The following is a 12,243-nucleotide window of genomic DNA, read 5'->3' as shown; positions in this document are numbered from 1 at the left end:
TTTTAAACACCAGAGGCTCAGCCTCAAAACTCAAGTCTACATGTCACCACAGTAGGACAAACCGACAGACAAGTTTGTCTTGCTGTTGGAGACCTCTTGTATCACCCCCAACTGGGTCCCTGTGGCTGACTGTACCTCTGTCTGGCTTCCTGGCTTTAACCTCTTTCTCCTGCTCTTCGGCCCTGCTGTTTTGTGCGTCCCTGAGTTGTCCCTGGGGCTGACTGCTCCTCTGTCCGGGTTCCTGGCCTTTTATCCCCTTCCTCCTGCTCTTCCGGTCTGCCACTCTGGGCGGGCCTGAGTTGCCCCTCCTCACCTAATCCCTTCGGCTGACTGCTCTTCTCTCTGGCTTCCTGCTTTTAAACCCCTTTCTCCTGCTCTTCCCGCTTGCTACTTCGGGTGTCCCTGAGTTGTCTCTCCTCACCTGTAAGCCTGGGCTGACTGCCCAAGGTAACATAGGGATTCTTAATCTGAATTCCATAGACCCTTAGGGGGACTTCATGAATTACACGAATTGAGGGTGTACACATTTATTTTATTTTTGTGTAGTCAAAGCTTGTATCAAATTCAGTCATTCATGACTCCTAAAATGTTAAGACCCATTTTGTTAGGATGTGAGGACATTACAATTGCTAGGAAAGAATGGCTTCCTTATCATTCTGACTGGCCTTCCTCCACTGTCCACCCATCGGGAACCTGAGAACACTTTGCAATTGAGGCCTAAGAGCTCACTAATTGTTTTCCAGCATGAATATCACACTGTGATTGTGAACTTGCAGGTGATCTTAAACACTAGATCATTGGCCTCTACTGTAATTTGGTCATTATTTCTTCTCTACTTGTGCAGGTTTTTTTTTTTTCAAGCTAACAACAGGCCACTTCACTATGTCATCAGCTCATGCTGAGGACAGTTTCTTGTTGTTTTGAGTACCAGAAGTAAAAACTCTTTCTAAATTGGCTTGTCTCTGTAATCAGGTTGTAGTCAACAAAATTTAACCTTATCCTTTAAACAACTCAGACACTCATTAAGAACAGTAGCTCTTACTCATGGCTATAATAATGGCCACTCCCTTATATCATTTGTGGTATTATTTGATCATATCCTAAATGGTCTCAGGCTGCTGTCTTGATGGGCTTTTGTACCACTTTAAGAGTAAGATATCTCTGCCAAGAGATCTTGTGGGTTCTTCTGTGTGCCAAGTCTGAGCTTGGAGTGTCTCAGTGGTATGTGCTTGTACTGGTTCTCTCTGCTACAAATAAGTGCCATGGAGTTGTGACTCCATGCCTTGATCTGGAGATATAATGTCACATATAGCATTTAGGAAAAGATCACCATTTGACAAAGTCAAAGTCAACTCCACTACATTTTTTTTTTAAGATTGTTTCATCTACATGCATTCTCAAAAGAATGCCTTACATAAAAATTTTAGTAAAAATCATTAACATAAAATCAAGTCCTACTTCCACCATTATCCATTTTTTCCTACTTGTCACTTCCCATTGTTCTCCTTTCTCTTCTGTGGTCTGGAACCTTCCCTCAGAGTGTGTGCAACTTTGTTCCCCTGCTATCCTCATGGCTCTCTTTAGGTCACTTTTAACACAACTTTGCCTCATATTCACAACTAGAGCCATTCTCAGCTCTTTCCTCCACGGTCCTCACTTGGAGTCCACCACTCACACCGCCTCCTTTTACCACAGGAAGCAGTCCAAATAGACTGTGGCTAGCGTAGCAGACCCCTTAGCAGCATTATAGAAAAATAAGTCCTCAGTGGTTTGCAGTCATCGACTCCTAGGCATGTCTGTCTTCAGAATCCTTTCCAGGTTAAAACATGGGTCATGATTTGTTCAGTGGCCCAGTTCATCTTAGCCTGAGACTGTCTGCCTCATTTGCCAATTGCCAATACAGACATCAGCATGGCATTTCAGTGCAAAGCATAATAATCCTGATGGACTGGTGGTCTGTGATCTCGTTGAATGCATAGGTCAAGTTATGTTTCCAGCCACAGTCAAAACCAAATTACACTGTTTGGCTGGATTTTACATTTCTTCTTAGCTAAACATGGTGTTCTTAGTTGTAACATCATACTGTATTTTTCTTTTGGTCAAGACTCCATTTTATGTTTAATGTATTTTTGTACCACTTACCCTAGCATCTCATGCCAACAGTACATTTTCATACTGAATGTATGTGCTTCCTTGGTTTTTATCTTATTCCAAGATAAATACCACAAAAATTTTCTTCTGTTTCTCATAACAATGACAGCAATGGCTGCCCTGTCGGCATATGCAAACCATCTAGGTCTAGACAAGCTAAGATTTGGACCTGCTAAGGTAGCAGTTTCTAGCTTGTGCTAAATAGAATAAACCAATAGAGAGTCATTTTTAATTAGTATCAGAGGCTTCAGCATGATTATAATTATCCAGGAAACCCTTCACTCATTTCAAACCCCAACTGTGTTTACCCATTCAGAAAAACAATTGCAAAAATGAAAGTCTAGCATTAAGAAAAATGTTGTTGAGGTCCAATAAGATGGTGGAATAGGCAGACAAACTACACAGACTCTCTCTGACAAAGAAAAGAGGAACCAATTAACAGATACAGAAGATCATCCTGAAGCCCTGAGCTTTGAAACAAAGGATACAGAAGTGGACTAAACTCCAACTAGTAGAACCTGTGTGGAAACACCAAAAAAGGAGACATAAGGAGCTGCGGTTTGTCAGTGATCCTGACGGCACAGACAGCTTGGATGTGGCCACATGATGTTAAGACCTAAGAATTAACCTAAGAACAGCCCTGCTAGCCAGGGGCTGCACAGAGGACTGTAGTGGTGGCTGGTGAATAAAAAGGGAAGCAGCAAAGAGGGAGATGGGCTGAACTGTGGACTTTTGGCTATCCAGAGGGTGCAGCCATTTTGAATGTTTACAAGTGGTTTGATCATTTTGGATTACTTAAAGTTACAGCGTTCTCCCAGATTCCAGGGACCTGAGCATAGGCTCCACTTGCCAGGGACCACAAGGACATTCCAGACACTGAGGACTGGAAAGATGCAATATTCCCCTTGTTACTCTTATACCCCACACCCACTTGGTGAACGGAGGTGTGGCCATCCCTCGCTCCCACCCACCTTTTGGGCCAGAATTCCATCCCAGCTTGTATGCTGTGATGGAGCCCTGCTGCACCCAATTTTTTTTTCCTTGTCTTTTCTTTTTTAGTTTGTTTGTTTTGTCTGTTTTAAAATTATTATTTTTTTCTTCCTTTGTATTATTATTCTTTCTTCTTTCCCTCCCATTCTAGTTCTAGTTTTCAGCTTTTTCTCTCTTCCCTTTTCCTGGTTCCCATTTTTTTCTTTCTTTTGGTTCTCCCTATTCCTTGTTTTTCTTTTTGAATTTTTCCCTTTTTTTTTTCTTTTTTTTTTCATTATTCTCCTACTCTACCTCTTTTCTCTTATTCCCCCATTCCCAGATATTGTGGGGTTTTTCTTTTCTTTTCTTTTCCTTTTTTCTATTCATATTTCTTTTGGCTTTTTAAAGTATTTCTTTAAAGATTTTCTCTCATTTATTGACTTTCCTCATTTAAAAAAAAAAAAATTTTCGCTTTTTGGTGATTGTTCCTTTGTGTTTACTCTGTGTGTGTTTTTTGTCTCGTGCTTTTACTTTTTTGATGGTTTTTTGATTGTTGTTTTTGTTTAACTGAGTGGGAGACAGCAACCGTGCCCATGTGACCTAGCCAGACCCACACCTCCTGCAGCTCCACTTACTGAGTGAGAACCACCACGTCCTTCTGCACCAACAGGCCAATGATACATGACCACCAATAAGAGCCTGGCATTTAACTGCTTTTCACAAAGACTTAACAGAGATATAAATACAACAACATCACAGTGTCTCAGAGACAACAGACCATCACAGTCCACACAAAGAAGCAAGATAAAGTGGTAGACACAAGGGAGCAGGATACAGGCCCAGAACACATCTCTGAAGAAGCAGCAGCATTGGAACTCCCTGATAAAGAATTCAGAAGAATTTTACTTAGGTACATTCAAAACACTGAGAGACAGATCAAGGAAAACACTGACAAAATTAAGGAAAACACAGACAAAACCCTAGAACGATTTAGAAGAAAATACAGGAGCAAAATGACAAAATAAATGAAAAATTAGAAATGACACAAAATCTACAGATAGAAATCCAGAAGATTAATACTAAATTTTCAGAAAAAGATAACACATTGAAAGGACAAGGGAGTAGAATTGAATCAATGGAAAACAGAATTAATGAGATTGAAGCCAAACCCCTGAATACTTCTCTGGAAAGGAATCAATCAGAAAAAAGATCAAAACAAAATGAAGAAAGCCTAAGGTTCATGTGGGATACCATCAAAAGGAATAATCTATGTGTTACTTCTTTGGAAAGGAATCAATCAGAAAAAAGATCAAAACAAAATGAAGAAAGCCTAAGGTTCATGTGGGATACCATCAAAAGGAATAATCTATGTGTTATTGGAATTCCAGAATAGGAAGAGAAAAAAAAACACTGAGAAGATTATCCAAGATTTGTTGGAAGAGAACTTCCCTGATAGGGTGAAAGATGAAAATATATCCACTCAGGAAGTCCAAAGAAAAATGTTGTTATTTGATGCCATCAAGTCAGTTTTTAATTCATAGCAACAGAAAGAAACAAGTTCACAAGAGAAATAGCAACCATTATTTAAGCTGACATTTCTCCTGGCTCATTCATACAATATTATATTTTGTTTTATGGAGGTATGTGTGTATACGCATGTGTATATGTCTGTGTATGTGTGTGTACATATTATTTTCCTATGAACCCTATTGGACAATATTACATAAAGACCACAATGTTATGTGATCATGATTTATCCATTAGATTAAAATGTAATGCTGAATCCTCTGTAGAAGTATTTATTTACTGATTAAGACAAATTGCCCTGCTTATCATCCAAATGTTATTATGCTAAATGTTATTTTAGTACACAGAATTACCATTCTAAGTGTAAAAATATTCTTACCTCTAAAAAATAAAGCCTACTAGTGGTCTTATGAAATATCCTACATTTAAGTATAAATTGGGATTAAAAAGTTTTCTTATAAATAAGAATAGTCATAGATGACCCATTTTTAAAAATCCACTAATCTATTGTGATACCAATAAATATAAAAAAAACAGAGCTACAGAACTGCTATTTTGGAAATGTCATAGTAATGATTGATTCAGGAAAGAGGAATGGATGCTAAAACCATTGGGTGAAAAAAATGGGGAGCAGAATATTTCCATAGTCTCCAATTATCTGCACAGAGATCACATAGACAAAAATAATAATAATTCCAGTGGGGAAATCTGGCAAATTCCTTCTTAATCAAGAAGTCAAAGTTATCGCCACCTATGATGAGACACACTGACACTGAGTGCCTCTGTGATGCACTGAGAAGGGAATTATGTATGTAGTTTCTTGCCTAGAAAAAAAAAAAAATGCATAATCTGAATCTAAGCTTGAGGAAACTCTTGGGCAAATCCCAATTTAGAGTTTGGACTTTTCCAAAATATCAAGATAAACAAAGAAAGGCTAAGGAACTGATTCAGATTAAAAGAAACCAAAGACACATGACTAGATCCTGGATTGAATACTGGATTAGCCAAAAAAAAAACTGCTATAAAGCATTACTGAAAAAAGAAGTTGGTCTATGACAGTCTACCATGGATCTGCAACAAGATAAGGAGCTTGCACCTGAAAGTAAATCCATTACATCACTATACACACCATTTAGTTCAGTTGACATTTTTCTATATCAAGACATTGCTGATGAAGGAAGCTATGTGTTGATTTGCATTGTTGAAGGAAATTTCTTATCTCATTACAGAGCAGCATCAAACATTTTATGAACCAGTTCCAGTCTACAGACATACTTTGAGTCATACTTCTAAAGGACAGTATTGGACAAGTAGCTAAATTTGAATATGAAATGTGTATTAGGCAACTGTTTGGTATCAATGGAGAAGGATATCATGCTTGGTAAAGTAAAGGGTCAGCAAAAAAGAGGAAGACCTTCAACAAGATGGATTGACACAGTGGCTGCAATGATTGACTCAAGCACAGCAAAGATTGTGAGGACAGCACAGGATGGGGCAGTGTTTCGTTTTTTGTACATAGGGTTACTATGAGTCAGAGTGACCACACCTAACAACAGGTGAAAGGCATAGTACTACTCCTGTACCTTTTCTGTAGGATTAAAATTTTTTAAAAAAATTTTAAAGAGAATTGGAAGTGAGCATTCTAGAGAGTTGCAGATACCAGCCACATTGTTGGTAGTCATAGAATGCTTTGCTTAATGAACTTGGGAACCAGTTGAAAGTTACATAGACATTGTTTGAACCAATCCATTAACCCGGCTATACTTCTTATATGCCCTAAGTTTTTGTTTCTGAGGATGACTATAACCATTGACTCTGTGGTTTGCTTTTTTATCTGCTTTCAACCTCTGATTCTGGTTCTAGTTACTTGTAGTGGGAAAAATAAATAAAACCATCTAATCTGTGCTTTCTGCTGAAAATCAGGTTTCCGAGCAGGAAATGGATGAAGTGATAGCACGCAGCACTTACCAAGAGAACAAAGAGGCCAATTCCTCTCCTGGCTTAGGTACAGTAATTGACATTTTCATTCAACATTCAGAAGAGTTTCTCATTACGTTCCCCCATGGAGCACTTCCCAGTGCAATATTATTGGATTCTTTGTAATTATCAGGTTAGACGAAAGTAGCTGTCAGAGAGATTCTATCCTTCCCCTGGGGGTTACTTTTGATTTCTGCAGTTATTTAATGGGTTTCATCAAAGATCTAATCATGCATGCCTCTTAGACTACTTTAGAATAATTTCCAAAAGTGAGTTTGCAGTACCTCGCGTGTTTATGCATGATTCATCTGTGTGGCAACGTGACAGTGAAGTGATAGCAAAATATCAGTTGCTTGGTAGATGCAGAATATTATCTACCCCAAACCTGGGGTTTCTTTACATAAATTAAGAGTTTCAACTCAAAATGGAATAATAAAGGGTGCAACAGTCATGATTTCTCCCATCCTAAAGGGAAACGTTCAGGCAGAGACAGAGTAAGATAGTAAGACTTTCATATGAATTTAAACTAAGAAATATTGCTTCTAGTTTTCAAACTGTTTCCTGTAGCATGAGGGCCATCAAACATTTCTGAGCTTAAGATCTTACTGATGTTGAGATTGATGCTTAGAGGAAAAGGAACTGAGCCATGAGTTACTGGTTGTCTGTCAGAGGAAAAGGGGGCATAGGAGTTTTTGGCAACCATGAAATACCCCAATTATTTGCATCCAGAATTAATGTATTGCAAGTGAGCCAACATCATAGGCTCTTTGTTCAGCCAGTTCATTATCCTGACCTGCCTGAAAGTTGTGCTGTTAACCTCCCCAACACCTCAACTTGATCATTGCTAGAAGATTTCATAAAGCCATGGCTCTCATGCCCAAGATATTTTTGCCCATGACATCTAACTTAAAGTCTTGATGCTAAGCCTTTTCATCCTGTAATTAAAAACCTAAATAGATATTCAACCTTCTCCCCAGTTCCTCCATGATTTCCTTAGAGGATGTCAATTTGCTCATTCATCCTTTAGTCTTTCAGCAAGTATCACTTAATACTTACTAGGTACCAAGTGTGATGCTGAAGCTTGTGGGGTAATACTCAGAGAAGTGAACATATCTGCTCTATAAGAAGTAAGTCAGTTGAGGAAGGGAGATAAGACACATTCACTTATAATTAAGTTATACTGCTTTTTATTGAAATTGATATATAAGTAGTATAAAATCCCTTGGAAACTCAGAAGAAATTACTTCCAACTGGGATCATCATAGAGGTAATAGCATCCAAATTAGGGCTTGAAGGATAACCAGATTCTTGGGAGGTGAGATGGAGTAGGCGTTGGGTACCAAATAAATAGCATGTACGTCTATAACTTACTCACATGGCCCATCAGCACCAGCCTAGCAGGGGGAGTTTCTTTAATGGCTCCTTCTTTTTCAGTTAAGGATGTGAGTCTATTTGTGATTTGAGTTTCATTGTTTTGACAATATGGTGGATTTTCCCCTCAATAGGTACTCCTTTGAAGAGTCCTTCTCTTACAAAAAAGGTAAGTCAAGGTGTACTTGCTGCCTCACTCAGTTTGACCTCAAACCACTTTTGACCAGTAAACCAACTCATGTTGACCCCATGCATGTCAGAGCAGAAATGTGCTCCATAGATTTCTGGTTTTTCTAACCACCAGCACTAACAAAATTTATTTAATTGATGTACCAAATAGAGAATGGGAGCTCTGGTAGCATAGTACCTAAGGCACTTAACTGCTAACCAGAAGGCTGGCGGTTCAAACCCACCTGGCCACTCCTCGGAAGGAAGTTTGGACAATCTACTTCTGTAGAGATACCTCCTCGGAAACCCAAGGAGAGGTCGCTATGAGTTGGAACTGACTCAACAGCAGTGAGTTTGGTTTCTTTAAAAAATAGAGAATATACTTTCTTCTCCTCACAAACATTTTTAAAAATTAACTATGTCTTAGGCTGTTAAGTCGTCACAATTTTAAAATAATTGATATCATATAGAATAGTCCATCTCATATGACCACAATGCAATTAAATTTGAAGTTGTAAAAAAATTAGGAGAAAAAGTCCTGAAATTTTATTTATTTATTTATTTGTGATTTGGGTGAAAATTTGCAGATCAAATTAATTTTCCATTCAGCAATTTATACACATTTTGTTTCAAAACATTAGCTGCACTTCCCTCGATGTAACCGTACTCCTCCCACTTTCTCCCTGGGCTCCCCATTTCCGTTTGTCCGTCTTTCCTGCCCCTTACTGCCTTCTGAGCTTTGTTTGGGGCAGATGCTGCCCTTTTGGTCTTCTATGTTTGATTATTCTGAAGAATATTTTCCTCACAAGTGTTCCTGTTCACTCCATAGTCCTGCTTGTTTGGCTGAAATTTATCCCTGGATGTGTTGGGGGAGGGGGACGGGTAGGTTAAGTTCCATGGGTTAGAACAATGTGCACTTGGAAAGATAGAAAGTAAGTACAGGTAGGCCCCAACTTATGACAGTGTTCCATTCCAATGACTGTATTTTAAGTCAGTTCTAACTAAGTCAACCACTTCATTTTGTTGTTGCTATTATTGCCTTTTAATTAGTAGTATCTTCATAAATCTGATTCATGTCTTTGGGAGTTGGAAACATTACACCTGAGCATATCAGCAGCACTGTGTATAGTATATATTACTAAGCTGTACAAAAAAATACATGATAGTGTTCAGTGTGATTCCCCATAACTCAAAGACATCATAAGTCGCAGACTGCTTGTACTGTTTGTTTCAAAGAACAAGCATCTGGTACGTCATCGTCACTCAGCCTGTGTTTCTTACTCCACCAGGACTCCCTGATTTCCGAATCTGAACTCTCCCAGTACTTTGCCCATGACATCCCGGGCCCCTTGTCAGACTTCGTGGTGGCCGGCTCCGAGGACGAGGATCACCCCGGAGGTGGCTGCAGCACTTCAGAAGATGGCAGCTTGCCCCCCAGCACCTCCAGTAAGCAGGAGAGCCCCGCAGGGCCCAGATTCTGTGTTCTAGGCAGAAGTGCCGTTTCTGGGTTTTCTGACTCCACACTGGAGGCCAGGTTGCTGTCATATAAAAAGAGATCTAGAAACCATGCCTCTCTTTAAGTAGAAGCGACCTTTCTGCCCTGACTACATAATAGAGTTTATTCTTGGAAAACATGGCCACTGTTAATAACTGGGCACTCGATTACACAGTAACGGGGTGAGTATACATTCTGTGCCATGGGTTGAAGAAGGCTAAACCACCTTTAAACCCCATTTGCATATCAGGCTTGGCAACCTTGGGGCTACCTGTTAGAAGACTCCCAGCTGAATTTCCAGGTCCCTTCCCTCACTAAGCCCTAACTTTGTTTAGAAGTTCAGTAGGTGAAAGATTCAGAACTGGTAGAAGACAAATGCTGTTCAAAGGTTGTTGTTTTTTTTAATCTCTTTGATTATCTGCTTAAAATAACAAGAGGTAATAATCAGATGTGAGCTGATTTCTCAGGTTTCTGCTGGCACTATTTCCGGTTTTATTTGTAGCGTCTGAACAATAAAATCCCCATTTTAGGAGAGACAGATGATGACAGTGCTGATTCTCACTGGTCGCACAACTGATGAGCTCACTCTAATCTCTGACGGAAGCATCTCAAAGTGGAAGTGCATGTCACTTCTCACTGCATTTAGCAAGAGTTTGCAGGGCGGCCCATCCGTCTGTTCCCTCCCTGGTTGGAGTTTCCGTAGATCATCTCTGAGAAGCAGGACAACTCCACTGTCACTGTACTGTGCCCCAGGGGCTTCTTGTCAATTCAGCTCCAGCTCATTGCCCGGTCCTGCACCATCTCCATGACTGTGGGTAGGGTTGAGTCCATCACTGCATCCACCATGCATTCTGAGTGCCTTCCAGCCCAGGGGCCCATCTTCCAATACTACATTGGACAGTATTAGTATTCTCTTGTGATCGATGGGGTTTACACTAATTTTCTAAGTCAATCACCAGTCCTTTCTTGCTAGTCTGTCTTAGTCCTGCAGCTCCATTGAAACCTGTCACCATAGGTGATCCTGTTGGTATTTGAAATACTGGTGGCATAGCTTCCAGCATCACACAATGCACGAGCCACTACAATACGACAAACAGACAGATGGGTGGTGGTCTAGGAATTTATGTGCCAGTTTATCGAGCCCCCCTTTTCACAACAAAGAAGGATATCACTTGACTACGAAGGCACAGGTAGGACTTGCTTAGTCCCCAGGCATTCCTTCTAGATCAGCATTCTCTGGACAGCAGTTAGGTGGACCCCAGTTAGACATCATGGAGGTTGAAGAATTATAGGCTCTGTCTCTAGGCAGCACACGTGTCTGAGTGAGATAAGTAATCCAGAGTTTGGGGTTTTAAGAAAAGGGGAGGTAAGGCTGATAGAAAAAGAAAAGAGGACAGTGGCTATCCCTCTGTAGCTCTCGAGAAGCCATATCATTGAAGCCTGGTGTCCAGTGGCTGGGGCTGTGTATCTGGCCTTTGTGAATGTGGAAATGCTCATACGTAATGATTGGGATAAGCCCAGGCCAGAGGGGAAAGTCAATTTCATTTTACTTTTCTTTCCTACCCTCACCTCCACCCCTCCCTTCCCAGCTCACAAGGAGCCAGGAAAAGCCAGAGCCAACAGTCTTGTGTCTCTCGGAAGCCAGAGAGTCTCTGGGCTCTTCCATAAGCAGGTGACCATTGCCAGACAAACCAGCCTCCCTGGAAGCCCACAGGTCCCCCGAAATCCTCTCCTCCGTCAGAGAAGGGTAGGTTGCTATGATGCTGATGATGCCAGTGATGAGGAAGACTTTGATGGAGAAGCGGACTCTGTTTCACTCCCAGGGACCCTCTCAGGTCCCAGCAGGCCTCAGACAGAGGATGATTCTGGGCATGTCATTCCAGCCTTGCCCAAGGTCATGGATGTCAACAGTCAACAGGAGCCACCCCGGAAGACACTGGTCAGCAAGGCAATCTCCGCACCTTTCCTTGGTGGCTCACTGGACTCGGGGGAGAGTGTTCCAGGGGATCTGGTGGGCTCTCGTTCCCATGAAGCCAACCTGCTAGGCCCTACAGAGGGCCCCAAGGGCAGCCCTCGCTGCTCAGGGAAGAAGGAACCATCAGAAGGGAGGAGTCCACCTCAACCAGAGTACAAAGGCAGCCCAGACACCCAAAGTCTGAAGAGCATGGAGTGCCCCAGCTCCCCCCAGCCGAAGAATGAACACCTGGGGTCCAGGCACAAGCCGGTGGCCAGGATCAGCCCGCACTGCAAGAGGCCTGCAGCTGAAACCAGGCTCAGTGGCTCGGAGACAGCAGACCGGACAGGCAGAGTCGATGAATCAGATAGTCCTGACTTGAAGGTCCAGGCTACATCCTTAAAAGTGACCATCACTGGTTTTCGGCCAGGTGGAACTGCGGAGAGGGTAACTGACTTTCTTTCTGTTACTGTGATTCTAAATGAATACTGTGTGGATTAGGAAAAAGTCTGTGGTCATCTGCCTGAAAGAAAGGATAATGATTAGAGAATTAGCTTCCACAGCGTCACTCTGTTACATACACTGACTGCTTGGGAACCTCTTGCTGTAACAGCAGGAGGTTAGTACAGCA

General features: G+C 41.2%; 1 protein-coding gene across 1 annotated transcript in view; it reads left to right on the top strand.

The window, feature by feature from the left end:
* The window catches only part of PDZD2 (PDZ domain containing 2), a 425,741-nt gene that overhangs the window by 366,999 nt on the left and 46,499 nt on the right, over window positions 1-12,243 (top strand). Inside the window, exons 13-16 of the mRNA XM_007951610.2 lie at window positions 6,571-6,652; window positions 8,130-8,164; window positions 9,453-9,609; window positions 11,248-12,059. Coding sequence (XP_007949801.1) covers window positions 6,571-6,652; window positions 8,130-8,164; window positions 9,453-9,609; window positions 11,248-12,059 — 1,086 coding nt within the window. The remainder of the gene's footprint in view (window positions 1-6,570; window positions 6,653-8,129; window positions 8,165-9,452; window positions 9,610-11,247; window positions 12,060-12,243) is intronic.

Source organism: Orycteropus afer, unplaced genomic scaffold (genome assembly GCF_000298275.1).
Source record: "Orycteropus afer afer isolate SDZICR_OR568_19922 unplaced genomic scaffold, OryAfe1.0 scaffold00302, whole genome shotgun sequence".
NCBI lineage: Eukaryota > Metazoa > Chordata > Mammalia > Tubulidentata > Orycteropodidae > Orycteropus > Orycteropus afer.
The sequence above is the reverse complement of the archived record's forward strand: the minus strand, read 5'-3'. Positions and strand labels throughout refer to the sequence as shown.